The 27248-nt window shown below is 41.9% G+C and overlaps 1 protein-coding gene across 2 annotated transcripts; it reads left to right on the top strand.

Moving 5' to 3' along the window:
- Positions 1 to 859: 859 nt before the first annotated feature.
- On the top strand, positions 860 to 26266 carry LOC109943524 (WAT1-related protein At5g64700). 2 transcript variants are annotated; one of them, XM_020546833.2, is made up of 9 exons: positions 860 to 1036; positions 1123 to 1254; positions 24167 to 24442; positions 24507 to 24572; positions 24655 to 24771; positions 25059 to 25308; positions 25413 to 25571; positions 25661 to 25812; positions 25895 to 26266. In XM_020546833.2, exons 3-9 carry the CDS (start codon positions 24264 to 24266, stop codon positions 26124 to 26126), a joined length of 1155 nt encoding a protein of 384 aa, XP_020402422.1. In that variant the 5' UTR covers positions 860 to 1036; positions 1123 to 1254; positions 24167 to 24263; the 3' UTR covers positions 26127 to 26266. The 2 variants fall into 2 exon arrangements, with proteins under 2 accessions (XP_020402422.1, XP_020402423.1); XM_020546834.2 differs by having other exon boundaries at positions 865 to 907.
- The last annotated feature ends 982 nt before the right edge of the window (positions 26267 to 27248 follow it).

The following is a 27248-nucleotide window of genomic DNA, read 5'->3' as shown; positions in this document are numbered from 1 at the left end:
ATGTTGCTCGAAGTTTCCGGTCCGCTCCTGAAATCGGTCGTAACTTATGCTAAGTAACATGAATATCATTTTTGCATGCACGGTTTTCTAAGTTTCGAGTGACCTGCAGTTCAAATCTAAATTTTCCGAAGAAATTTAAATAAACGAACTAAATCTACTAACGATTGAAAACTCTGTTAAAATTGTCCACAAATGATACATGTAGGTCTACATAGTGTAGGAACATACCACAAAAATTTTGGGAGACAAAATAAAAAAAATAAAAATATACTTTGCCGAGTGTCTAGAGATGACACTCGTCAAAGCCTCCTTTGCCGAGTGCCTACTATGTGGCACTCGACAAAGAAGCCTCTTTGCCGAGTGCCAGCCGTTGGCTCTCGGCAAAGACTGACGGCCGTCAGCTTTGGGACGGCCTCTGACGGCCCTTTGCCGAGAGCCTCTTTGCCGAGTGTTTGACACTCGACAAACTTGTCTTTGCCGAGTGTCGTCCTGTGCCGAGTGTTCAGCACTCGGTAAAGAGGCTCTTTGCCGAGAGCCTAACTTTACCGAGTGCGGCACTCGGCAAAGCCTTCTTTGCCGAGTGCCCGATAAAAGGCACTCGGTAAAGAATACAACACTCGGCAAAGCCTGCGATTCCGGTAGTGGTTGCGGCGGCGTGCAGCGTAAACATCTTATTAATATTCTAAAACGTGTAGGTTTCATTGCAAAATAACCCGGCTACGTCAACCATAAATTAGGGAAAAAGAAATATGGTGCGTTCGACCATCGTGATCTAGAATCTTCCAGTGTAAGTCAGGCTATTGCAGTTCTTATACAAGTCACTCGCAAAAAAATTGAAAAAAGGCTCTATGTGTTCTCGTTGTTCTACAAGATAGCTCCAGATCTCCAATCCTACGGTCCAACCTAGGTGATTTTCTCCGCGACCCTCTCGGTCTCTCCTCATTATATTATCGTTGCCTCCATCGCTGGCGGTTGTGCTCCAGCGCCCAGCACCGCCGCGGGTTTCGACTGTGCATCGTTGTCGCCATCGGCAGTGGTGGAGCTCCGATTTCCTTCCTTCGCGCCTTGTTCCATTGGCTTTGTTTATTTGCTTTATGCCTGAGAAGTAATCTGGTTTTGCAGTTAGCTTCCTTGTTCTTGCGGCTGACCAGAGTCAAGCTCGCCATCGCTGGAAGCCGCAACGGCAGCTCGGCGTTGTGCTTCTCCCTGTCTTTCTTCTTCTCCAAGAGCTCGAACGCGCCCCATCCTACGCAGGTTTGTAGCTGGGTTTCAGGTTAAGCCGGGAATTAAATAAATAAAAAGAATACATAACGATGAAAACTAACAATACAAAATAGTTACAATGTTGGTAAAAAAACATACACATTGTTACAGCAAGGAGCTTTTATACAAAAAAACCCTTCATATTCTATGGGGAATTTGAGTACTTCTTTATTATGGATTACAGTCTTATTGCTTTCAGGTTCTATACAAAACCTGCTGTAGAGACTTTTCATAGTGGTCATGTAAATACAATCTAAATCTCCCAACCCCCCCCCCCCCCCCCCCTTTACCTTTGCTTTGATCCTTTTCCAGTATATATGATTTATGAATTTTTTGCATGGAAATTCCATTCTATCAACCAGATAGCAATAGATTAATGGGTAGACATTGTAACCAACACTTTAAACATACTTTAGCTCCTAAAATAGACACATAAACCTACCAGTTAGGAAATACAATCATAACATCATCCTGTTTACGAGGTAGAGATGGCTTGTGTATAACTATATGACATATTATGAACGCTTTAATAAAGCCAAATATATTCTTCAACTCATTCTTATATTTTTTAAAAAATAAAAACTGCATACTATATATATGTCATGTGTTTTTCCATCGTTGCTTTTTGCATTATATATGGTTTCATCATGTTTTTTCTCCTGATACAAATAAAATTCTAGTGTAGACGAGAACAGAAGTAGTCGAAGGGCGGGAGATTTCATGAGAGCAAGCAAGTGTGAGAGAAAAAATAATTAAATAATGGGCTACTTGTGGCCATCGAATGGGCTGCTCGTGGCCTCCTACTCCTATGGGCCTTGTTAGAAAATAATTAAATAATATACTGATGCGTCGTGGTTAATGGTATACTGATGCGTCGTGGTTAATGGTGTCATCAAGATTCGTGGAGCAGATCGATAAATCTGGCTAGCTGGTCGATAAATCGGTACTCGGCGCCATCGGCCCCGCCGTATCCCCGATTTCATATTTCAAATTTGAGAAAATTTGTAAATTTTGATAACTTTTGATGTCAATTCCCTTACAAATACTATGGATTATTCCAAGACTTTTCATTAAAACCGAATTTAAAAATACGCATCCGAATTCAAACTAAAATTCAATGAAGTTTGAAAAAAAGTAAAAAAAAGAACATGTACTAAATGGGGCGATTGTTCACTTGGCCCAAACAACCCATTTTAAACTGTTGCACCTCAAATATATTCCTTAGAACTATTTGTTTTCAAATAAAACCCTTAAAGAAGTGTGACAAATATTCATTTGCATAAAAAGTTTAGCTCTTTGTTAGTGCATTCATTCTTGGAGCAAGATTTTTGTTTGTTAAGTTTTGGAAGGATTTGTTTTTGTATTCCATTAATACGAGGATCTCATTATTCTTTTCTTAGGAAAAAGGACTAAAAACTTATTTAACCATGGAGTTGATATTTTATTTTGGGTGAGTATTATTTCCAAGGTTCTTATAAAGTTTTCTAGAATTTAAAAAAATATGTCTTCATCTCACCAAAGAAAAGAATTTAGAAAAATAAAAGGATTTGAAAAGGAAGAAAAAGAAAAAAGAAAGGAAAATCTTTCACCCTCAGATGACCCGTGGTCGAATTCGGTCTAGGCGGCAGCCAATAAACTCATGTGTCGCGCCCCGCTCCTCCCCTCTCTCTCGGCTAACAGGTAGGTCTGCCTCCCTTGTTTCTCTGTTGCATGGGGCCCGGTCGTCAGCGCCTCTTCTCCCCTTTCCTATTCTTCTTCCTCCCTCCCTTTCCTTCTGAGCGTCGAGCTTCGCCCGGAATGGAAAGCAGGCGCCGCCCGAATCTTGCCTTCCTGCGCAATTGGAGCCGCCCCATGATCCCCTTACACCCCCCGTTCCCTTCCCTTGCTTCATTGGCCGCAATCCCAAGATCGGCGTGACACGGATGGCAAGGCCATCGCCGCCATGGTCATCTTCCCCCTGGCCGTGATCGCCCGACCCCTCTCCCTCTATAAAATCGAGAAGCCCCCCGTTCATCTGCGTCGCAAGCCAAGCTTCACTTCCTTTCCGCGTTCCCAAGCCCGAGCTCTCGCCGCGACCTCGTCGTGCCATCGTCCCGAGCTCCGTCCTCGCGTCGCGCCGACTCTGCTCGTAGTGGACACCACCGCCTACCTCGACCGGAGCTCCCTGCGTGCACGAGGAGGCCCTCGGACCCATTCCCAAGCTTTCCCGTCGCTTCAGTCACGCCGTCCACAACACCACCGCCATCATTCGTCGCCGGCCATCCTTGCTGCTCGGAACCCCCTCGGTAATGCCTCGATTGCACTTGTGTTTAGGGGTGTAAACGGTACAGATATCTGAGCATTCGATCGTTCGAAGACGCTAATTATTCGGCTGGATAGTTTTTTTTGATATCCGCAGAATTTTCGAATTTCGGGTTCGAATTCGAATATTACAGTTCGGATATCGGATACGGATACGAGATGACTGGTATCCGTCGGATTTCGGATATCCAGACCGATACCTGTCCGGATTTCATATTTCGGATATCCGGACATCTAACCAGATATCTTACCAGATTTCGGATATTTACATGTGGAATCGCTCTAAATATCTAAGATTCAACATAATCAATACTTCACTTTATCATTTTCATATGGAGACTTGAGGTTATGTTCTTATATAATGTTTATTGATCCTGGTAACTTATTTGCAATTTTCGGTCGATAGTGGAATATTTTATGAATTTAAATGCATTTTGATAATTTTCTATATAAAAATTATAATAATACACAAATAGTCTCGAAAAATCATGAAGTTTGACGGAGGAGCAATATATGCCCATATAGCATCCTCAAAAATGTTTGGGCCATAAAATCTAAAGATTGCCAGTGTTTTTTTCAATTCACTTTCACTTGTTACGTGAGTTACATGTGATATCACCTTAACTATCCAAATTTTAACATAATCAATACTTCACTTTATCATTTTCACATGAGGATTTGAGGTTATCTTCTTATATGATGTTTATTAGTTTTGGTAACTTATTTGCCATTTTTGGTTGACATTATAATATTTTATGGATTTAATTGCATTTTAATGATTTTCTACAGAAAGAAAATAATAATACACAAATAGCCTAAAAATCATGAAATTTGACGGAGGGGTAACATAAGTAAACATTGAATTCTAAAAAATGTTTGGACCATAAATTTCATAATGTGTCAGGGACTCTTTCATTTCACTTCCACTTATTGCGTGAGTTACATGTAAAATCACCACATGTATCCAAGTTTCAACATAATCAATACTTTACTATGATATGTGTGGAATGGTGTCTTATACGATATCCTACAAAAAAATCGTTACCGACGCTATCCGTGTTCGATTAGCTCCGTATTCGATCCACGACTATCTGTATTTGTATTAAACATCCGTATTTGTATTCGTATTCGAAGCTATCCGTATTCGAATTCGAATCCGAATAAAAATATGAAAACAAATATGATTTCATTGATATCCGTCCGTATTCGATTCGATTACACCCCTACTTGTGTTCTTCCCCGCTCCCTCCCAAGCCTTTTACCCTCTTCGATTTGCCTTGGAGCGCCGAGTTGGACAACTCCGGCGAGGCGCCACCACACGCCGACCACTGCACTCTGCCCTCCCTCGCCGCTGGCTCATCGACCACAGAGCCGATCGGGTTAAGTCGAGCCGACCCACCCTGACCATCAGATTCGGATCGTGCGACTGGAGTCAAACAAAGCTGAGACGACTAGCCTATTTAAATCTCAGCCCTAGGATTTTGATCGGATAGCCCCAGATCGCCCATACCACTTCACCTGAGCCACCGAGTGTTTCTTTTAAAAGAACCCTAAGCTTTTCTGTTTTCGTGATTAGGTCCTTCCACTATTAAGACCCTCACCGATAGGTCCCTGGTCTTTACAATTAGGTCCATGAAGTCTGATTTTCCTTATAATTTAACCATATCAAAGTATTTTTGCCATAAAATGCTCATTTCAAACCCAAATAAGTCGGTTCTTATTTTGTTAAGCTCCTAAAATTATGTTGAACATTTTAAGATGATTTTTATGGCATTTTCATAACCTCTTAAAATTGGGTATTTCTAGGTTATTAGTAATAACTAGAAATATGTTTTCCCTATTACAGTTTTTAAAAGAAAATTTGAGGCTTTGTTTCTAAAACAAATATAGGGACAGATAATAGACTAAGTACCCCCTCTCCTATAAGTTTATTTATATATGCCTTCTCTTGTTTCATAATTGGTGTGTGCTTATTGAATGTTGTATGTTTCCTTTATTTTGAATGTGTGCTATTAGAAGATACTCCCGTGATAGAAAATCGGGATCAGTTCAAAGAGAAACCTCAGGGTTTCTGTGAAGAAGGCAAGTGGACATCTTCCCCTATATTTCTATTTGATCCCAAATCATCAAGGCAATTAAGTTTACATTTTTATATGCATAATTTGATGGGGATTACCTACTTAGCATTTACTAGTCTTTACCAACCCATACCTTGATTAAACTTGGGTTTATGATTCGCTTATTAGTTGATATTGCTTTAACTTTGGTTAATGATGTCACTCCTTTATGCTATTAATGTTCCATGGATTAAACTTGTGCTATCGTTGTGGTTAATTGGATAACTAACAAGATCATGTGTGATAATTCGAACATGGAGTGACCACCCAGAAAACAGTGCAACCACAATCTCTAACTAGAGATGTATAACTAGAGAACTTCTCCCAGTCTAGATGTTCCATGGATTAAACTTGTGCTATTAATGTTCCTTTATGCTAAGATGTATAATTAGAGAGCTTCTCCCAATCTTGGGGCGACCAATAACAAAGGATTTGCTAGATATTTTTTAGTTCATCTAAGGCCTACTAAGCTTTGCTTGTCCACACAAACTGGTCTTGCTTTTTTAATAACTTAAAGAAAGGTAATCCTTGAATACTGAGCCAAGATATGAATCCGCTTAATGATGCCATACATTCAATCAGCCAATGCATGTCACTAAGGTAACTCAAAGGTTTTATATTTAGGATCACAACGATCTTATCTAGATTAGCTTCAATCCCTTGATGTGAGATGAGGTACCCTAACAACTTTCCATATGGCACGCCAAAGGTGCACTTGTCAGGATTTAGCTTACTACTAAAGTTTCTCGGGCTTTCGAGAGTTTATGAAAGATCGAAGATTAGTTTTTTCTTAACTCTGGGCTTGATTACCACATCATCAATGTATGCTTTCACATTGCTATGTAATTGAGATGCCAGACATTTCTAGATTCCCCTCTGATATATGACCCCCACATTATTTAGTCCAAATGGCATAGTGGTGTAACAGTATGTATCGAATGAAGTGATGAATAAAACCTTGATCTGGTCTTCTTCCTTTAACGGGATTTGATGATAGCCGGAATAATAGTCCAAGAAAGAGGGTAAATTTCAACTGGAGGTAGACTCTACAATTTGATCAATCTGTGGTAAATAAAATGGATCTTTTGGGCAAGCCTTATTAAGGTCGGTATAGTCAATACGCATTCGCCATTGTTTATTCTTCTTTTGAACAAGTACATGATTTTCTATTCACTCAGTGTGGAGTACCTCCTTTATGAAATCGACTTATACAAGCTGAGTTATCGCTTTTTTATTACATCTCGACTATCTTCAGTGAAACATCACAACTTCTGTTTGATGGGTTTGGAGGCAGGACTCACATTAAGTGTATGCTCAACTAGTTCTGTCGGGACTCCTAGCACGTTAGAATGTTTCTAGGTATAGATATCTTGATTATCCCTGAGGAAACATGTGGGCTTAAGTTCCTATTTTGGTTTAGGCTAGCCCCAATGTGAGTAACTTTGGTAGTATATGTTGTGTCTAGTTCAACCTATCTAGTGAGAGGGGACCAACCTATAGGTTTGCTACCTTTTTGTTTGAGGTGAGAAATCCTCTGCTAGTTTGTCATTCGAAGAATGCAATGCAAGGGCCGCCTTGAGGTTGTTGCATTTGGCTCATACCATCTAAGACTCGTCTAGACTACATCCTTCCTTGTCACAAGTATAAGACTATCTTATGTTTCCTTTGATGGAGATCATGCCCTTAGGTCTTACCATCTAAAAGACTAGGTAATTGTAATGAGAAATTTCCTTAAATTTTGTGAGTCTAGGCCTCCCTATGATGGCGTGATGAGTTGCATCAATGTCAGCTACCTCAAAGTGTAGGGACTCATGCAGAAATTGGACTCAGTACCAAAAATAATGTGTCCTAATGGTGTGGTAGACTAGCCAAGGATGATACCATAGAAGGGTGCTAGGCTTGGCCTCAATACCTTCTCGGATAAGCCCATCTTCCTGAAGGTTTTAGCAAAGATGATGTTTAGACTCATATCTCCTACCATCAAATTAAGGACTAGGGCATAACATCCTATGTGTGAAACGTGATTAGGTTGATCACTCATATCACAAGTAATAATTGTATTTTTGTTATGAAAAGTAATAGAAATGGAGTGATCTCCGTTCGAAAAAAAAATATCACAAGTAATAGGTAACTCTGACCATCGCTGGAACTTAGGTGTGGCAGGTTCCATGGCAAAACGTCTTCCATCTTATGGGTTCCATGCAACGACTCCAAGCTCTCTCTCTCTCTCTCTCTCTCTCTCTCTCTCTCTCTCTCTCTCTCTCTCTCTCTCTCTCTCTCTCTCTCTCTCTCTCTCTCTCTCTCTCTCTCTCTCTCTCTCTCTCTCTCTCTCTCTCTCTCTCTCTCTCTCTCTCTCTCTCTCTCTCTCTCTCTCTCTCTCTCTCTCTCTCTCTCTCTCTCTCTCTCTCTCTCTCTCTCTCTCTCTCTCTCTCTCTCTCTCTCTCTCTCTCTCTCTCTCTCTCTCTCTCTCTCTCTCTCTCTCTCTCTCTCTCTCTCTCTCTCTCTCTCTCTCTCTCTCTCTCTCTCTCTCTCTCTCTCTCTCTCTCTCTCTCTCTCTCTCTCTCTCTCTCTCTCTCTCTCTCTCTCTCTCTCTCTCTCTCTCTCTCTCTCTCTCTCTCTCTCTCTCTCTCTCTCTCTCTCTCTCTCTCTCTCTCTCTCTCTCTCTCTCTCTCTCTCTCTCTCTCTCTCTCTCTCTCTCTCTCTCTCTCTCTCTCTCTCTCTCTCTCTCTCTCTCTCTCTCTCTCTTACGCTTAGCAATGACTAGGCACGCTTGGCTCGGCCTCGATCATCCTATGGCTCTGAGGGAGGGTGGTCGCTCGGTATATTTACCCAAGAACCAAGGTAGAGTCTAGGCACGGGGACTATCTTCAATCAGATCACCACGGACGCGTTCGTAACAAACTGTAACAACCTCGTCCTAGAAGAAGCATCCGCCAAGCCAAGCCCACATGGAAGTGGTACACGACACGCGGCACATGCTGGCTGATGTGAACTGGAAAGTGGAGATGGGTCGTGTGGGATACAGGGAAGTTGGGTCGTAGTGGTTTGGCCCAATTGGTCGATGGAGTAAGGGACGGTTGGACCAGCTTTTGTAAATAGGCTCGTGAGTAGTTTCCCATTTTTTTATTTCTGTTTTCATTTTAAGTTCTGATTTCCGGTTTTTATTTTCTAATCTAAATCTCAAATTTCAAACATCACACTTAATGCACATCCAAAACTCCAGCATGAAGTGCAACAATATTTTATTATTCTATTTATTTATTATTCCTATTCAAGCAACTGCTTTTAAATATGCAATTCACATACATTATTCATTCAAAAATAAATATCCATTACTTGCTTATTTTGAGATAAAGTAATGTATACTCTTTTTTTATAAGTATTTCTAACTATATAGTTCGTTCAAAAAGTAATTCAAGTCATATGATGATTATTTTTATTCTATCATTTATGAGAAAACACTTTTATTTAAATCACGAAATTATTTTATTCCTAAATCCCAAAAATTGTATTTTATGGTGTTACAATTTCACATTAGCACATGGATGACAGTGAAGTCAATGACTATGTGGATGTCTTCGACATCATGGTGTAATAAGTTAAATACTATTTATGTTGTTATATTGGAGCACTGTGCAATGATTTTTATTTATGTAATCGCTGTGTACGTGAAATTTTAATTCTGACACATACATGGTTCAAATTCGATTTGCCTTCTGAAACCGGGCGTGACACTATATCTATATTTGTGGATTCTATTAAGTTGTGTGAGTATCGTAACTAGAAGTTGTCTTGTTAGGAAAATGTTGCCTTCCCTTATTTGTTTATGTATGCCAATATAATTATAATGAGTGGACCGAGCTCCCTCGAATCTAAGTCCGAGCCTATTAACCAAGTCTGAGTTGTCCAGTCCTAGACTGAATTCCCTGACTGTGTCTAGGGTTTAGGATTCAAAACGCCTGCTATTGATATATCTTGGATATCCCTGGCATGTGTGTTTACAAACAGTTAGCCTATTTCATATTGATAGTCGCCTAGAGGGGGGGTGAATAGGGCGAAACTGAAATTTACGAATATAAACACAACTACAAGCCGGGTTAGCGTTAGAAATATAAACGAGTCCGCGAGAGAGGGCGCAAAACAAATCGCAAGCGGATAACGAAGTGAGACACACGGATTTGTTTTACCGAGGTTCGGTTCTCGCAAACCTACTCCCCGTTGAGGAGGCCACAAAGGCCGGGTCTCTTTCAACCCTTCCCTCTCTCAAACGGTCCCTTGGACCGAGTGAGCTTCTCTTCTCAAATCAAAGTCGGGAACAAAACTTCCCCGCAAGGGCCACCACACAATTGGTGCCTCTTGCCTTGATTACAATGGAGTTTTGATCACAAGAACAAGTGAGAAAGAAAAGAAGCAATCCAAGAGCAAGAGCTCAAAAGAACACGGCAAATCTCTCTCGCTAATCACTAAAGCCTTGCGTGGAATTGGAGAGGATTTGATCTCTTTGTATGTGTCTAGAATTGAATGCCTAGCTCTTGTAAGTGGTTGAGAAGTGGGAAAAACTTGGATGCAATGAATGGTGGGGTGGTTGGGGTATTTATAGCCCCAACCACCAAAAGTGGCAGTTGGGAGGCTGTCTGTTCGATGGCGCACCGGACAGTCCGGTGCACACCGGACAGTCCGGTGCCCCCTGCCACGTCATCAATGCCGTTGGATTCAGACCGTTGGAGCTTCTGACTTGTGGGCCCGCCCTGGTGTCCGGTGCACACCGGACAGGTACTGTTGGCTGTCCGGTGTGCCAGCATGGGCGATTCTGACTCCTGCGCGCGCTGTGCGCGCATTAAATGCCGCAGCAGGTAGCCGTTGGCGCGAAGTAGCCGTTGCTCTGGAGTCGCACCGGACAGTCCGGTGCACACCGGACAGTCCGGTGAATTATAGTGGACTAGCCGTTGGAGTTTCCCGACGCTGGCGAGTTCCTGAGGCCGACCTCCCTTGGCGCACCGGACACTGTCCGGTGTACACCGGACAGTCCGGTGAATTATAGCCGAGTCGCCTCTGGAAATTCCCGAAGGCAGCGAGTTTGAGTCTGAGTCCCCCTGGTGCACCGGACATGTCCGGTGCCACACCGGACAGTCCGGTGCGCCAGGCCAGGGGTGCCTTCGGTTGCCCCTTTGCTCCTTTGTTGAATCCAAAACTTGGTCTTTTTATTGGCTGAGTGTGAACCTTTTACACCTGTATAATCTATACACTTGGGCAAACTAGTTAGTCCAAAGATTTGTGTTGGGCAATTCAACCATCAAAATTATATAGGAACTAGGTGTAAGCCTAATTCCCTTTCAATCTCCCCCTTTTTGGTGATTGATGCCAACATAAACCAAAGCAAATATAGAAGTGCATAATTGAACTAGTTTGCATAATGTAAGTGTAAAGGTTGCTTGGAATTGAGCCAATATAAATACTTACAAGATATGCATGGATTGTTTCTTTCATTTTTAACATTTTGGACCACTTTTGCACCACATGTTTTGTTTTTGCAAATTCTTTTGTAAATCCATTTCAGAGATCTTTTGCAAATAGTCAAAGGTAAATGAATAAGAGTTTGCAAAGCATTTTCAAGATTTGAAATTTTCTCCCCCTGTTTCAAATGCTTTTCCTTTGACTTAACAAAACTCCCCCTAAATTGAGATCCACCTCTTAGTGTTCAAGAGGGTTTTGATATATCATTTTTGAAATACTACTTTCTCCCCCTTCTTGAACATAAAAGAATACCAATTGAAAATATTCTTTGAAAAACTAGGTTTTTGAAATTGGTGGTGGTGCGGTCCTTTTGCTTTTGGGCTTATACTTTCTCCCCCTTTGGCATGAATCGCCAAAAACGGAATCATTAGAGCCCATTAAGTACTATCTTTCCCTTTGGTCATAATTAAATGAGTTAAGATTATACCAAAGACGAAGTCCGGTCCTTTTGCTTTGGGCTCCAAAGACAAGGTCCTTTTCTTGGAGCGATGGCGAAGGATGAGTTACGGAGTGGAAGCCTTTGTCTTCGCCGAAGACTCCAATTTCCTTTCAATACACCTATGACTTGGTTTGAAATACACTTGAAAAACACATTAGTCATAGCATATGAAAGAGATATGATCAAAGGTATATAAATGAGCTATGTGTGCAAGTTAGCAAAAGAAATTTCTAGAATCAAGAATATTGAGCTCATGCCTAAGTTTGGTAAAAGATTGTTCATCAAGTGGCTTGGTAAAGATATCGGCTAATTGATCTTTAGTATTAATGTAAGAAATCTCGATATCTCCCTTTTGTTGGTGATCCCTAAGAAAATGATACCGAATGGCTATGTGCTTAGTGCGGCTATGCTCGACGGGATTGTCGGCCATTTTGATTGCACTCTCATTATCACATAGCAAAGGGACTTTGGTTAATTTGTAACCGTAGTCCCGCAGGGTTTGCCTCATCCAAAGCAATTGCGCGCAACAATGACCTGCGGCAATGTACTCGGCTTCGGCGGTGGAAAGAGCGACCGAATTTTGCTTCTTTGAAGCCCAAGACACCAAGGATCTTCCCAAGAACTGGCAAGTCCCCGATGTGCTCTTCCTATTAATCTTACACCCCGCCCAATCGGCATCCGAATAACCAATCAAATCAAAAGTGGATCCCCGAGGATACCAAAGCCCAAACTTAGGTGTATAAGCCAAATATCTCAAGATTCGTTTTACGGCCGTAAGGTGAGATTCCTTAGGGTCGGATTGGAATCTTGCACACATGCAAACGGAAAGCATAATGTCCGGTCGAGATGCACATAAATAGAGTAATGATCCTATCATCGACCGGTATACCTTTTGATCCACGGACTTACCTCCCGTGTCGAGGTCGAGATGCCCATTTGTTCCCATGGGTGTTTTGATGGGCTTGGCATCCTTCATTCCAAACTTGCTTAGGATATCTTGAGTATACTTCGTTTGGCTAATGAAAGTGCCCTCTTGAAGTTGCTTGACTTGGAATCCTAGAAAATACTTCAACTCTCCCATCATAGACATCTCGAATTTCTTTGTCATGATCCTACTAAATTCTTCACATGTAGATTCGTTAGTAGACCCAAATATAATATCATCAACATAAATTTGGCATACAAACAAATCATTGTCAAGAGTTTTAGTGAATAAAGTAGGATCGGCCTTGCCGACTTTGAAGCCATTAGCAATAAGGAAATCTCTTAGGCATTCATACCATGCTCTTGGGGCTTGCTTGAGCCCATAAAGCGCCTTAGAGAGCCTATAGACATGGTTAGGATGCTCACTGTCTTCAAAGCCGGGAGGTTGCTCAACATAGACCTCTTCCTTGATTGGTCCATTGAGGAAGGCACTTTTCACGTCCATTTGATAAAGCTTAAAGCCATAGTAAGTAGCATAGGCCAATAATATGTGAATTGACTCAAGCCTAGCTACGGGTGCATAGGTTTCACCGAAATCCAAACCTTCGACTTGGGAATATCCCTTGGCCACAAGTCGTGCTTTGTTCCTTGTCACCACACCATGCTCATCTTGCTTGTTGCGGAAAACCCATTTGGTTCCTACAACATTTTGGTTAGGACGTGGAACCAAATGCCATACCTCATTCCTTGTGAAGTTGTTGAGTTCCTCTTGCATCGCCATCACCCAATCCGAATCTTGAAGTGCTTCCTCCACCCTGTGTGGCTCAATAGAGGAAACAAAAGAGTAATGCTCACAAAAATGTGCAACCCGAGATCGAGTAGTTACCCCCTTATGAATGTCGCCGAGGATGGTGTCGACGGGGTGATCTCGTTGGATTGCTTGGTGGACTCTTGGGTGTGGCGGCCTTGGTTCTTCCTCATCCTCCTTTTCTTGATCATTTGTATCTCCCCCTTGATCATTGCCATTATCTTGAGGTGGCTCATCTTCTTGATTTTGTTCTTCATCAACTTGAGCCTCATCCTCATTTTGAGTTGGTGGAGATGCTTGCGTGGAGGAGGACAGTTGATCTTGTGCATTTGGAGGCTCTTTGGATTCCTTAGGACACACATCCCCAATGGACATGTTCCTTAGCGCGATGCACGGAGCCTCTTCATTACCTATCTCATCAAGATCAACTTGCTCTACTTGAGAGCCGTTAGTTTCATCAAACACAACGTCACATGAGACTTCAACTAGTCCAGTGGACTTGTTAAAGACCCTATATGCCCTTGTGTTTGAGTCATAACCAAGTAAAAAGCCTTCTACAGTTTTAGGAGCAAATTTAGATTTTCTACCTCTTTTAACAAGAATAAAGCATTTGCTACCAAAAACTCTAAAGTATGAAATATTGGGCTTTTTACCGGTTAGGAGTTCATAGGATGTTTTCTTGAGGATTCGGTGAAGATATAACCGGTTGATGGCGTAGCAGGCGGTGTTGATCGCTTCGGCCCAAAACCGGTCCGGTGTCTTGTACTCATCAAGCATGGTTCTTGCCATGTCCAATAGAGTTCGATTCTTCCTCTCCACTACACCATTTTGTTGTGGTGAGTAGGGAGAGGAGAACTCATGCTTGATTCCCTCCTCCTCAAGGAAGCCTTCAATTTGAGAGTTCTTGAACTCCGTCCCGTTGTCGCTTCTTATTTTCTTGATCCTTAAACCGAACTCATTTTGAGCCCGTCTCAAGAATCCCTTTAAGGTCTCTTGGGTTTGAGATTTTTCCTGTAAAAAGAATACCCAAGTGAAGCGAGAATAATCATCCACTATTACAAGACAATACTTACTCCCACCGATGCTTATGTAAGCAATCGGGCCGAATAGATCCATGTGGAGTAGCTCAAGCGGCCTGTCGGTCGTCATGATGTTCTTGTGTGGATGATGGGCTCCAACTTGCTTTCCCGCCTGGCATGCGCTACAAATCCTGTCTTTCTCAAAATGAACATTTGTGAATCCTAAAATGTGTTCTCCCTTTAGAAGCTTATGAAGATTCTTCATCCCAACATGAGCTAGTCGGCGATGCCAGAGCCAACCCATGTTAGTCTTAGCAATTAAGCATGTGTCGAGTTCAGCTCTATCAAAATCTACTAAGTATAGATGACCCTCTAACACACCCTTAAATGCTATTGAATCATCACTTCTTCTAAAGACAGTGACACCTACATCAGTAAAAAGACAGTTGTAGCCCATTTGACATAATTGGGAAACAGAAAGCAAGTTGTAATCTAATGAATCAACAAGAAAAACATTGGAAATAGAATGGTCAGGAGATATAGCGATTTTACCAAGACCTTTGACCAAACCTTGATTTCCATCCCCGAATGTGATAGCTCGTTGGGGATCTTGGTTTTTCTCATAAGAGGAGAACATCTTTTTCTCCCCAGTCATGTGGTTCGTGCACCCGCTGTCGAGTATCCAACTTGAGCCCCCGGATGCATAAACCTACAAAACAATTTTAGTTCTTGACTTTAGGTACCCAGATGGTTTTGGGTCCTTTGGCATTAGACACAAGAACTTTGGGTACCCAAACACAAGTCTTGGAGCCCTTGTGCTTGCCCCCAACATATTTGGCAACTATCTTGCCGGATTTGTTAGTCAACACATAAGATGCATCAAAAGTCTTAAATGAAATGTTATGCTCATTTGATGCAATAGGAGTTTTCTTAGGCAACTTAGCACGGGTTGGTTGCCTAGAGCTAGATGTCTCACCCTTATACATAAAAGCATGATTAGGGCCAGAGTGAGACTTCCTAGAATGAATTCTCCTAATCTTGCTTTCAGGATAATCGGCAGGGTATAAAATGTAACCCTCGTTATCCTGAGGCATGGGAGCCTTGCCCTTAACAAAATTAGACAAGTTCTTAGGAGGGGCATTAAGTTTGACATTGTCTCCCCTTTGGTAGCCAATGCCATCCTTAATGCCAGGGCGTCTCCCATTATAGAGCATACTTCTAGCAAATTTAAATTTTTCATTTTCCAAGTTATGCTCGGTAATTTTAGCATCTAGTTTTGCTATATGATCATTTTGTTGTTTAATTAAAGCCATATGATCATGAATAGCATCAATGTTAACATCTCTACATCTAGTGCAAATAGATACATGCTCAACGATAGATGTAGAGGGTTTGCAAGATTTTAATTCTACAACCTTAGCTTGTAACATGTCATTTTTAGTTCTAAGGTCGGAAATTGTAGCATTGCAAATATCAAGATCTTTAGCCTTAGTAAGCAATTTTTCATTTTCAATTTTAAGGCTAGCAAGAAAAATGTTTAATTCTTCAATCCTAGCAAGCAAATCATCATTATTATTTCTAGGATTGGGAATTGAAACATTACAAACATGAGAGTCAACCTTAGTATTTAAACTAGCATTTTCATTCCTAAGGTTGTCAATCATCTCACGGCAAGTGCTTAGCTCATTAGATAACTTTTCACATTTCTCAATTTCAAGAGCATAAGCCTTTTTAACCTTAACATGTTTCTTGTTTTCTTTAATTAGACAATCCTCTTGGGAATCCAAAAGGTCATCCTTTTCATGAATAGCACTAACCAATTCATTTAATTTTTCCTTTTGAGCTATGTTAAGGTTGGCAAAAAGGGAACGCAAATTATCCTCCTCATCACTAGCATTATCATCACTAGAAGATTCATATTTAGTGGAGGAGTTGGATTTAACCTTCTTCCGTTTGCCGTCCTTTGCCATGAGGCACTTATGGCCGACGTTTGGGAAGAGGAGTCCCTTGGTGATGGCGATGTTGGCGGCGTCCTCGTCGTCGGAGGAGTCGCTTGAGCTTTCGTCGGAATCCCACTCCCGACACATATGGGCATCGCCGCCCTTCTTCTTGTAGTACCTCTTCTTCTCCTTTCTTCTCCCCTTCTTGTCGTCGCCTCGGTCACTGTCACTAGATATGGGACATTTAGCAATAAAATGACCGGGCTTACCACATTTGTAGCAAACCTTCTTGGAGCGGGACTTATAGTCCTTCCCCTTCCTTTGCTTGAGGATTTGGCGGAAGCTCTTGATGACGAGCGCCATTTCCTCATTGTCGAGCTTGGAGGCGTCTATTGGTTGTCGACTTGGTGTAGACTCCTCCTTCTTCTCCTCCGTTGCCTTGAATGCAACGGGTTGAGCTTCGGATGTGGTGGCATCATCAAGCTCGTTGATCTTCCTCGAGCCTTCGATCATGCACTCAAAACTAACAAAATTCCCGATAACTTCCTCGGGGGTCATTTTAGTATATCTAGGATTACCACGAATTAATTGAACTTGAGTAGGGTTAAGGAAAATAAGAGATCTTAGAATAACCTTAACCACCTCGTGGTCATCCCACTTTACGCTCCCGAGGTTGCGCACTTGGTTTACCAAGGTCTTGAGCCGATTGTACATGTGTTGTGGCTCCTCCCCTTTGCGAAGCCGGAACCGACCGAGCTCCCCCTCAATCGTTTCCCGCTTGGTGATCTTGGTGAGCTCATCACCTTCGTGCGCGGTCTTGAGTAAATCCCAAATCTCCTTTGCGTTCTTCAACCCTTGAACTTTGTTATACTCCTCTCTACTCAAAGAGGCTAGGAGTATTGTTGTTGCTTGAGAGTTGAAGTGCTCGATTTGGGCCACCTCATCCTCATCATAGCCCTCATCCCCTACGGACGGTACCTGCGCACCAAACTCAACAACATCCCATATACTTTTGTGGAGCGAGGTTAGATGAAATCGCATTAAATCGCTCCACCTTGCATAATCTTCACCATCAAAAGTTGGTGGTTTGCCTAATGGGACGGAAAGTAAAGGTGTATGTTTGGAAATGCGAGGGTAATGTAGGGGGATCTTACTATACTTCTTGCACTCTTGGCGCTTAGAAGTGACAGATGCCGCGTCGGAGCCGGAGGTAGATGTCGATGAAGTGTCGGTCTCGTAATAAACGACTTTCCTCATCCTCTTGTGTTTGTCCCCACTCCGACGTGGCTTGTGGGAAGAAGATTTCTCCCTCCTCTCCTTGTGATGAGAAGAAGACTTCTTCTCCTTCCCTTTGTTGGAGGAGCTCTTCTTCTTCTCCTTCCTTTTGATGTGGGACTCTTCCGATGAAGTGCTCCCGTGGCTTGTAGTGGGCTTTTCGCCGGTCTCCATCTCCTTCTTGGCGTGATCTCCCGACATCACTTCGAGCGGTTAGGCTCTAATGAAGCATCGGGCTCCGATACCAATTGATAGTCGCCTAGAGGGGAGGTGAATAGGGCGAAACTGAAATTTACGAATATAAACACAACTACAAGCCGAGTTAGCGTTAGAAATATAAACGAGTCCGCGAGAGAGGGCGCAAAACAAATCGCAAGCGGATAACGAAGTGAGACACACAGATTTGTTTTACCGAGGTTCAGTTCTCGCAAACCTACTCCCCGTTGAGGAGGCCACAAAGGCCGGGTCTCTTTCAACCCTTCCCTCTCTCAAACGGTCCCTTGGACCGAGTGAGCTTCTCTTCTCAAATCAAAGTCGGGAACAAAACTTCCCCGCAAGGGCCACCACACAATTGGTGCCTCTTGCCTTGATTACAATGGAGTTTTGATCACAAGAACAAGTGAGAAAGAAAAGAAGCAATCCAAGAGCAAGAGCTCAAAAGAACACGGCAAATCTCTCTCGCTAATCACTAAAGCCTTGCGTGGAATTGGAGAGGATTTGATCTCTTTGTATGTGTCTAGAATTGAATGCCTAGCTCTTGTAAGTGGTTGAGAAGTGGGAAAAACTTGGATGCAATGAATGGTGGGGTGGTTGGGGTATTTATAGCCCCAACCACCAAAAGTGGCCGTTGGGAGGCTGTCTGTTCGATGGCGCACCGGACAGTCCGATGCACACCGGACAGTCCGGTGCCCCCTGCCACGTCATCAATGCTGTTGGATTCAGACCGTTGGAGCTTCTGACTTGTGGGCCCGCCCTGGTGTCCGGTGCACACCGGACAGGTACTGTTGGCTGTCCGGTGTGCCAGCATGGGCGATTCTGACTCCTGCGCGCGCTGTGCGCGCATTAAATGCCGCAGCAGGTAGCCGTTGGCGCGAAGTAGCCGTTGCTCTGGAGTCGCACCGGACAGTCCGGTGCACACCGGACAGTCCGGTGAATTATAGTGGACTAGCCGTTGGAGTTTCCCGACGCTGGCGAGTTCCTGAGGCCGACCTCCCTTGGCGCACCGGACACTGTCCGGTGTACACCGGACAGTCCGGTGAATTATAGCCGAGTCGCCTCTGGAAATTCCCGAAGGCAGCGAGTTTGAGTCTGAGTCCCCCTGGTGCACCGGACATGTCCGGTGCCACACCGGACAGTCCGGTGCGCCAGGCCAGGGGTGCCTTCGGTTGCCCCTTTGCTCCTTTGTTGAATCCAAAACTTGGTCTTTTTATTGGCTGAGTGTGAACCTTTTACACCTGTATAATCTATACACTTGGGCAAACTAGTTAGTCCAAAGATTTATGTTGGGCAATTCAACCATCAAAATTATATAGGAACTAGGTGTAAGCCTAATTCCCTTTCACATATATTTTAGGAAATAAATTAAATTATTAAAAAGAAAAGATTGAGGATGATGTTGAAAACAAGGATATGGCACTAATTTAGGGTGTAGTATATTTGGGTCACTTCATGGTGCCCTATATTTTTTTATAAGCATTCATAAAATAAAGCAATGTTGAAGTTGTTTATGAGTTGAACTCTGTATCCGAAGATATAACAGTGATTTAAGGCACGGTAAAGATGCTCTAAGAGCATCTCTAATAAGGTGTCTCAAAATAATATCCCAAAAAACAAAATATTATACCATTTAATATGTTTAGGGTACTAAAAACAAATTGAGTTTCAACAGTTAGACCTTAAATCATGTATTTTAAAAAGTAAATTATATTGTTAGGAAAGAAAATATTAAGAATAATGTAGAAAACAAGGATATGACATTAATATAGCGTGTAGTATATTTAGGTCACTTTGTGATTTGTTCTATATTTTTTGATAAAATTAATAAAAATACACTTTTAAAAAAATTATTAGTCCATCCCTATATTTAAAATAGAACATTTAATACATTGTTGAAGATGCTCAAAGTCCTTTCACGTCTGCGTCTTAGCCACAGATTGAGGCCGACCAGGCAGGTGAACCGGATCTGAAACGAGTTTGTAAAGAAAAAATCTTATTTTTATTTTTGAATATATATATATATATATATATATATATATATATATATATATATTGTATAGAGCATGTGCTTCTAAGGATTCAAAACGCCTGCTATTGATATATCTTGGATATCCCTGGCATGTGTGTTTACAAACAGTTAGCCTAATTCATATATTTTAGGAAATAAATTAAATTATTAAAAATAAAAGATTAAGGATGATGTTGAAAACAAGGATATGGCACTAATTTAGGGTGTAGTATATTTGGGTCACTTCATGGTGCCCTATAATTTTTATAAGCATTCATAAAATAAAGCAATGTTGAAGTTGTTTATGAGTTGAACTCTGTATCGAAGATATAATAGTGATTTAAGGCACGGTAAAGATGTTATAAGAGCATCTCTAATAAGGTGTCTCAAAATACTATACCATTTAATATGTTTAAGGTACTAAAAACAAATTGAGGTCCAACAGTTAAACTTTAAATCATGTATTTTAAAAAGTAAATTATATTGTTAGGAAAGAAAATATTAAGAATAATGTAGAAAACAAGGATATGACATTGATATAGCGTGTAGTATATTTGGGTCACTTCATGATTTGTTTTATATTTTTGATAAAATTAATAAAAGACACTTTTAAAACTATTTTATGAGTTCATCCCTATATTCAAAATAGAACATTTAATACATTGTTGAAGATGCTCAAAGTCCTTTCACGTCTGCGTCTTGGCCACAGATTAAGGCCGGCGAGGCAGGTGAACCGGATCTGAAACGGGGTTTTAAAGAAAAAATCTTATTTTTTGAATATATCTATATATATAGTATATTATGAGCATGTGCTTCTAGTAACTAGAGAAGACCCAGGTCGGACGGTATCATCCGATCGAGTTAGACCTCGTTCGGGCGTCTATAAAAGAAGACGCGGAGCACTAGGCTTCAGTTTTTGACGTCCCACCCAGATTCACGAGCGGTGGCGCCCACCCAGGCGTGTGGGGCGGCGGTGGTTGTTACCCGTGGCGGCATACCCCGGCTGGCTCCCTGACCCGGACACGCGGTGGCGGTTCCTCGGTCGAGAGTAGCGGCAGCGATTCCCAGATCAGTGGCGCGGTGGCGGTGGCTCCCTGATCTAGAGGGCGAGCGATGGTGGGCCCCGACGAGGGCAAGCGGTGGCGCCTCCGGGGCCACGAAGCAGGCGAGAGGCGGCGGCACTCCCAAGGCGGGCGAGCAAGCAGCGATGCACCCCCCATGCCCAAGCGGCGCCGGCACACCCTAACCCACGAATGACGTTATTGCCCCCCGCGTGCGAGTAGCGACGGTGCCCCACGAGGCACGAGGTTCGAGCGGACCGAGTGACGACCTCAGTCCGTTCTTATTTCCTGACGGCGTCCTCCGACGACTACCACCTTTGATCCGTGTTATGTCTTTCGATTATTATGTTTTATGCCTACTACATGCACTATTTACGCTAAAACATGTAGGATTTTATGCTTGAACACAGAGTTCGTACATTAGTTTACTATATGCATATTTTTTGCATGCACGTTGAAAAGACAATTCCTTGATTTACGTTGTTCTTAATTATCATAAAAAATCAAATCAAATCATTTATGTTTGTAACTGCCAGATTTGTACGTCTGTTATAAAATTGTCTCTAATTCCCGTCTGATCGTAATTATCATAAAAATCAAATCAAATCGCTTATGTTCGTAACTGTCAGATTTTTACGTCTACCATAAAATTGTCCCTAATTCACGTCGGTGTTCTTAGTTGGACTAATATTAGGTTTTTTTATCAATTATGCTACACGTTGTAAGTATTTATATAACTTTGTATAAGAATTTAGGCTCTACGTGACTCATGTCATGCTTTTTTTTTGCGCGTGTGGAGTGGAAACGAAAATATCATTTAAAATTTGTGTGCATGCAATGAAAACTCTCACGATCTACCATAAATTTTGGATCTGCATACAAATAGAAACCGCATGCATCTGAGTCCCATATTTTTTGGATCTACTATAAAAATAGGATCGTGAATACAACCCACCAGGGCTATCAACCTCTCACATTGACTCGATATTCACGCTTATAACTGAGGACTTTTATGCTTAAAACTTAAGGTTTTTAAACTCGAACCTGTACAGAGTCGACCAGTGAACCACATGCCAGATTTTTTTAGTTGTGTACCGCATTGCATAAATACATACACCGCGTAGCACAATTTGTATAAGTATATATATCATAAAAAAAGTGGTTCTAAAGAGTTTAGCTGCATGGTTGTTGGATCGATCATATATTTATGAAAGAAATAAAACATTTAAATAATATTTTTTGTTTCCATGTTTGCTAATTCATTTCATTTCATCGCACATTATTGTCATCCTAAATTTACGTGCATGCAGCAAGAAACAGATTTTTACACAGTGTACCGAATCGCATAAATACATATATCGTGTAGCATAATTAGTATCAGTATATATCATAACTAGTTCTAACGAGCTTAGTTGCATGATAGTTATTAGGATCATATATTTATGGAGTAAATAAAGTATTAAATATGATATTTTTTTTGTTTTCATGCATGTCAATCAATTTTCTTTCATCGTATATTTTTGCAATCCTAATTTTGTACGCATACAATTAACAAGTAACAGATTTTTACGTGGTGTACCAAATTGTATAAATATTTAGACCGTATAACATAATTAGTATCAACATATACCATAAATTGGTCCTATATTTACATACATGCAGGGAAACATATTTACTCATACATGTGTTCCTATATATTTTTTTTTTGACGTGCACACACTCACGTAGTGTTGGGGACGCATCTGACAAACGGTCTTTGGGTGGGTGGACGCCAGGCCCAGCGGCCGGCCTCCGTGGATCCACAGACGAAGCTGACTTGGCAGACTACAATAATACTACGTACCTACCAGAACCCGCGTGCAGGATCTAGATCTGCAGATTACGCGGCGTGTGTGAAACTTTTGACTATAGCATGCCATGCGGCGCGTGAAACTTCCACGGGCATTCAAAAAACAGTCTCCAACCGGACGTCTACACGTCAAATCTTCCACGGCGTATATGCATGTAGGCATTCAACAAGCGAAGACTAAATTCAACGCGGCGCCTCATATGCATATGTGCTTGTCGGCATTCAAATTAAACGGTCTCCACAGGGAGACTCCCTGAGTACTCTCCCCTCGTCCATATTCGGCCAAGACGCAGACATCGATCTCTGGCCAAGCGGCCCAATCTCCTGTATCCCTAAGAGCATGTATAGTGTTGTTTAATGTACAGTAGTGATTTGATGTCTTTACACTATACATGCCCCAATTAAGTATTCTTCTCTTGGCCATATTCTGTTCGATTGGTTAACTGTATCATCCCGTTATAGATCATCATGTGCATTAACTTTAGTTGAGCATCTAGTTGAGTGTTTGTGTGAGGATGGGCTGCATAAGTATATACAAAATAAGTCGTTCTGAGACCATTTCCTTTCATGTGCACATACGCCCAGAATTATCATATCTAGTCGTCCAGGCTGACGCGAGCATGAGTGCGCATGTGCAACAAACGAATTAGCCGGATTATGTTATAAGGTTGTGTCTAGCAAATCATGTATATAACCATGTAAAACACTATTTTTTGCAATATAAATAGCACTTATAATGAAATTTAAACTGATAAGAGGATATTTGTTTAATATTATAATTTATCAAGATTATATAATACAACAAATTTTGAATTAACATTTAGTTCAAAATTTATTAGATTAAATAATTTAGCCAGATTATAATCCCAAACAAACATCCTCTAAATACTATGGTTAAAGAGGGCCTATTAAATAGAAGTTTTAGGGACTAAAGTTTAGTCCCTAAGTTTTTTTATATAGAGACAATAATTAAGTAAAAATAAAATATGTAAAAGGTATTTGATGGTATTACATATAAGAATTTGGAGAAAACCCGTTCGTAATATAGATTTTTGGTGTATAGAGAGCATTGTGAAGATTCTATAAAGAAGATATAGAGGATAATTATAATAATGGACATCGCGCTGGAGATAGTGTTCGCCGTAACAATACAACATGGCCTCAGTCCGGTCTCACCAACGCGATCTCGATCCGGACTTGGCACGGGAGTGGGTAGTCATAAACCATACTAAAATTTGCTTAGATCTATTTCCTTAGAAAAAAAAATATATATATATATATATACTTGATGTGCAAGTTCTTAAAAATTTCGGCAGAGGGTTCTCTTAGCTATTTATTTAGTATATGCAATATAAGAGACAGACAGACAGTGCCTGGTTGACTGGCTGTGCACAGGATTGATTCTCTTGGGTCTTCTTGGCTATTTTTTCAGTATATATATATATAAGATAAGATAGTAGTGATAAGTAGTGGCGGGTTGTTGAAGGAGATCCCACGACCGAACTTCTCTCTTGCCTTCGCTGGTCGAGATGACGATGAAAGCAAGTATGAAGCCCTACTGCGTGGCCATCATCATACAACTGATCTACACTGGCATGTTCGTGATATCCAAGGCTGCTTTCAACCATGGGATGAACACCTACGTGTTCATCTTCTATCGCCAGGCAGTTGGCTCCCTCATCTTGCTGCCTACAGCTCTTCTACAAAGGTATGTATAGCAATCATCTTTGTATCGCTTAATTCAGATCCGTTTGACTATGTTTGTTTTGTAGGAAAAATGCACGACCAGCCATGTCACTTGGGGTGCTCGTAAAGCTCTTCTTCTGTGCCTTAATCGGGTATAGTATGTACAGAGCGAAAGCAATGAAAAGCGATCACATTTAGCTAGTCCGTGCTTTACCTGTTGAAATTGCCTTTCAGGATTACGGTTGGGGTGAACCTGTACCACGTGAGCCTCAAGTTCACCACTGCAACGGTGGCATCTGCGGCGGACAGCTCGCTCCCGGCCGTCACCTTCTTCCTGGCGGTGCTTTTGAGGTTTTTATCATCGATATCATAGCCTGCAGCCACCTCGATCTTAATGCAGCCATCACTTTTTTTTCTTGGCACTGTGCTTAGGTGAGCCAGCAGGCTAATTAATAGTTCTGCTAGCTATAACATCGATCTGTCTGGCCAAGCAGCAAGCTAGGTTTATATAGTAATATTTGTATTTTTAAGTATGTTCAATAGATTTATAAAATGTCGATACACGTAAGAGTCTTGCAGAGCAGGGATGAAAACACCAGGATTGAAATAATGTTGCTTAATTAGTTAATTATTACCAGGATGGAGAGAGTGAAGCTGAGGAGCTCTTCAGGCATAGCCAAGGTCGCCGGCGTAGCGCTCTGCCTGGCGGGAGTCTTCACCATCGCCTTGTACACCGGCCCGTCCGTGAGCCCTATCAACCACCACCGTGCCTTCGCCTCTCAAGACCCAGCACCGAAACCTGTTGTAGTTCCCAGGGGGGTATGGATCAAATGGACGTTGCTCATGGTGGTCGCCAACATGTGCTGGTCTTTGTGGATAATTTGTCAGGTTCGCGCGCATGCATTCTGTGTTGTTCTCGCATGCTTGTCTGCATCTACATACACCACACGATAATGGCCTGTTCTCCTTGTCTGTTGACCGTCCGTGTGCAGGCAGCGGTGCAGAAGGATTATCCAGACAAGATGGTCGTCACCGTGACTCAGTGCCTGCTCAGCACGGCGCAGTCGTTCGTCGTCGCAGTGGTCGCAGAGCGGGACTTCTCCAAATGGAAGCTCCGCTTCGACATCAGCCTGCTCGCCGTCCTATACTCGGTAGTTTCCACTATTCATTCATTCATTTATTTGGTGACCATTAGAGTAGACGACGGCCGGTTTTACATGCATGCATCTGCATGCTTCAGGGTGTTATGGTGACGGGGGTGTCCTACTACCTGCAAACTTGGTGCCTAGAGATGAGAGGCCCCATGTTCTTCGCCACCTGGACGCCACTGTGCTTCGTGTTCACGATATTCTGCTCGTCGTTCTTTCTCGGAGAGATTGTTCACCTCGGCAGGTAAATCATGCATACACATACACTCACTATCAGCTGCTGATCACTGTTCTAAAAGCACGCTGAAATGAACTTTCCCTGGCAGCATCTTGGGTGGGATTTTGCTGGTCGCAAGTCTTTATACCATGCTGTGGGGTAAAAGCAAAGAGGACAAGACTGACGATGCCACCGATGATATTGAGAAATGTGGGGAGGATAACAAGTCCGCGGAGAGCTGCCCCGGAGAACAACAACGACAGCGTACTACAGCTACAGCAGCAGAGGTCAAAGAATCGACGTTGATAGGCTCGGCAGATTTGCGCGTCCAAGAACACTGAATCTGATAATATTAATTGGAGGATTGCATGAACCAATTTATACCACTTTTTTTCTAAATCTGCCGTCCAAGAACAGTGAATCTTTTTTCTAAATCGGCAGATTTGCGCGTCCAAGAACAGTGAACCTTCTGATCACAGAACCAATTTATACCACTTTTTTTCTAAATCTGCACATACGTTAGCGAAAAATTATACTGGTCAAACTTCGTGACTATGATCGATCTTTAAATTTTAACAAAATAAACTAGATAAATTTACACGACTAACCCAACAGGCCAACAGGAACAGGAATGACTTCCGGTCCCAATCTGAAGTTATTAACAAAATAATAATGTTGTTCCACAACACGTTGGGTTGGAAATTAACGAGACTCTAATTTCATATTTAAGCAATACTTCAAACTTTGTAGGCCACTAAGTTGATGTCTTAGCTATGATCCAGATGACCCAAAACTAACCGCTACAATTGAAAATATAATAAATCAATCTAAAGAACAAAACCATACATGCAACTAATTGATAAAACAAAACGAACAAGATTACCACACTAATCTTGCATAGTCATCACTTCAATTAAAATTTATATACATATGTGCTCTCCAACTGATACATCAAATATTGTATGAATCTAGTAATTATCTAAAACGAATTTTAATTTGGAAATGAGGGAGTAACTCACAACAGCTCTAATCCAGCCTCAACACGTTACACGTCTCGTTCTCTTGGGCTACCTGCCTACGCCTGGGGGCCTAGACTCCTCCTCGCTGGGCTGACGCCTTTATGCCGCCGAGCTCCCTTGCCAGGCCGTCCTGGCCACCACGGAGCACTCTGGCGGGCCGCCGCTGGTCAAGGGCTTCCGCGCGACCGCGCCAAACGAGCGTCTGGGAGGAACGCACGCAGGCACGGAGCTCGCCCCTCCGTCTCCGTCCGAGCTGCTTCACGCTGCAGGGGATGGCATATAATAATATAGAGTCAAAACTAAGAGTAGTAGAATAACAAATTTATCGATGGGCACATTCAAGAGCTCGCTTCCTTTATTTTTCCTTTTTCTTTTTTCCTTTTCCTTTTTTTCCTATTTTGATTTTTTTTTACATTTTCAGTATATCTCCAATGCAATATTCCA

The sequence above is a fragment of the Zea mays genome, chromosome 1 (genome assembly GCF_902167145.1).
Source record: "Zea mays cultivar B73 chromosome 1, Zm-B73-REFERENCE-NAM-5.0, whole genome shotgun sequence".
In the NCBI taxonomy this organism is placed as follows: Eukaryota; Viridiplantae; Streptophyta; class Magnoliopsida; order Poales; family Poaceae; genus Zea; species Zea mays.
Note: the sequence above shows the minus strand (reverse complement) of the source record. Positions and strands in the feature narration are given on the sequence as shown.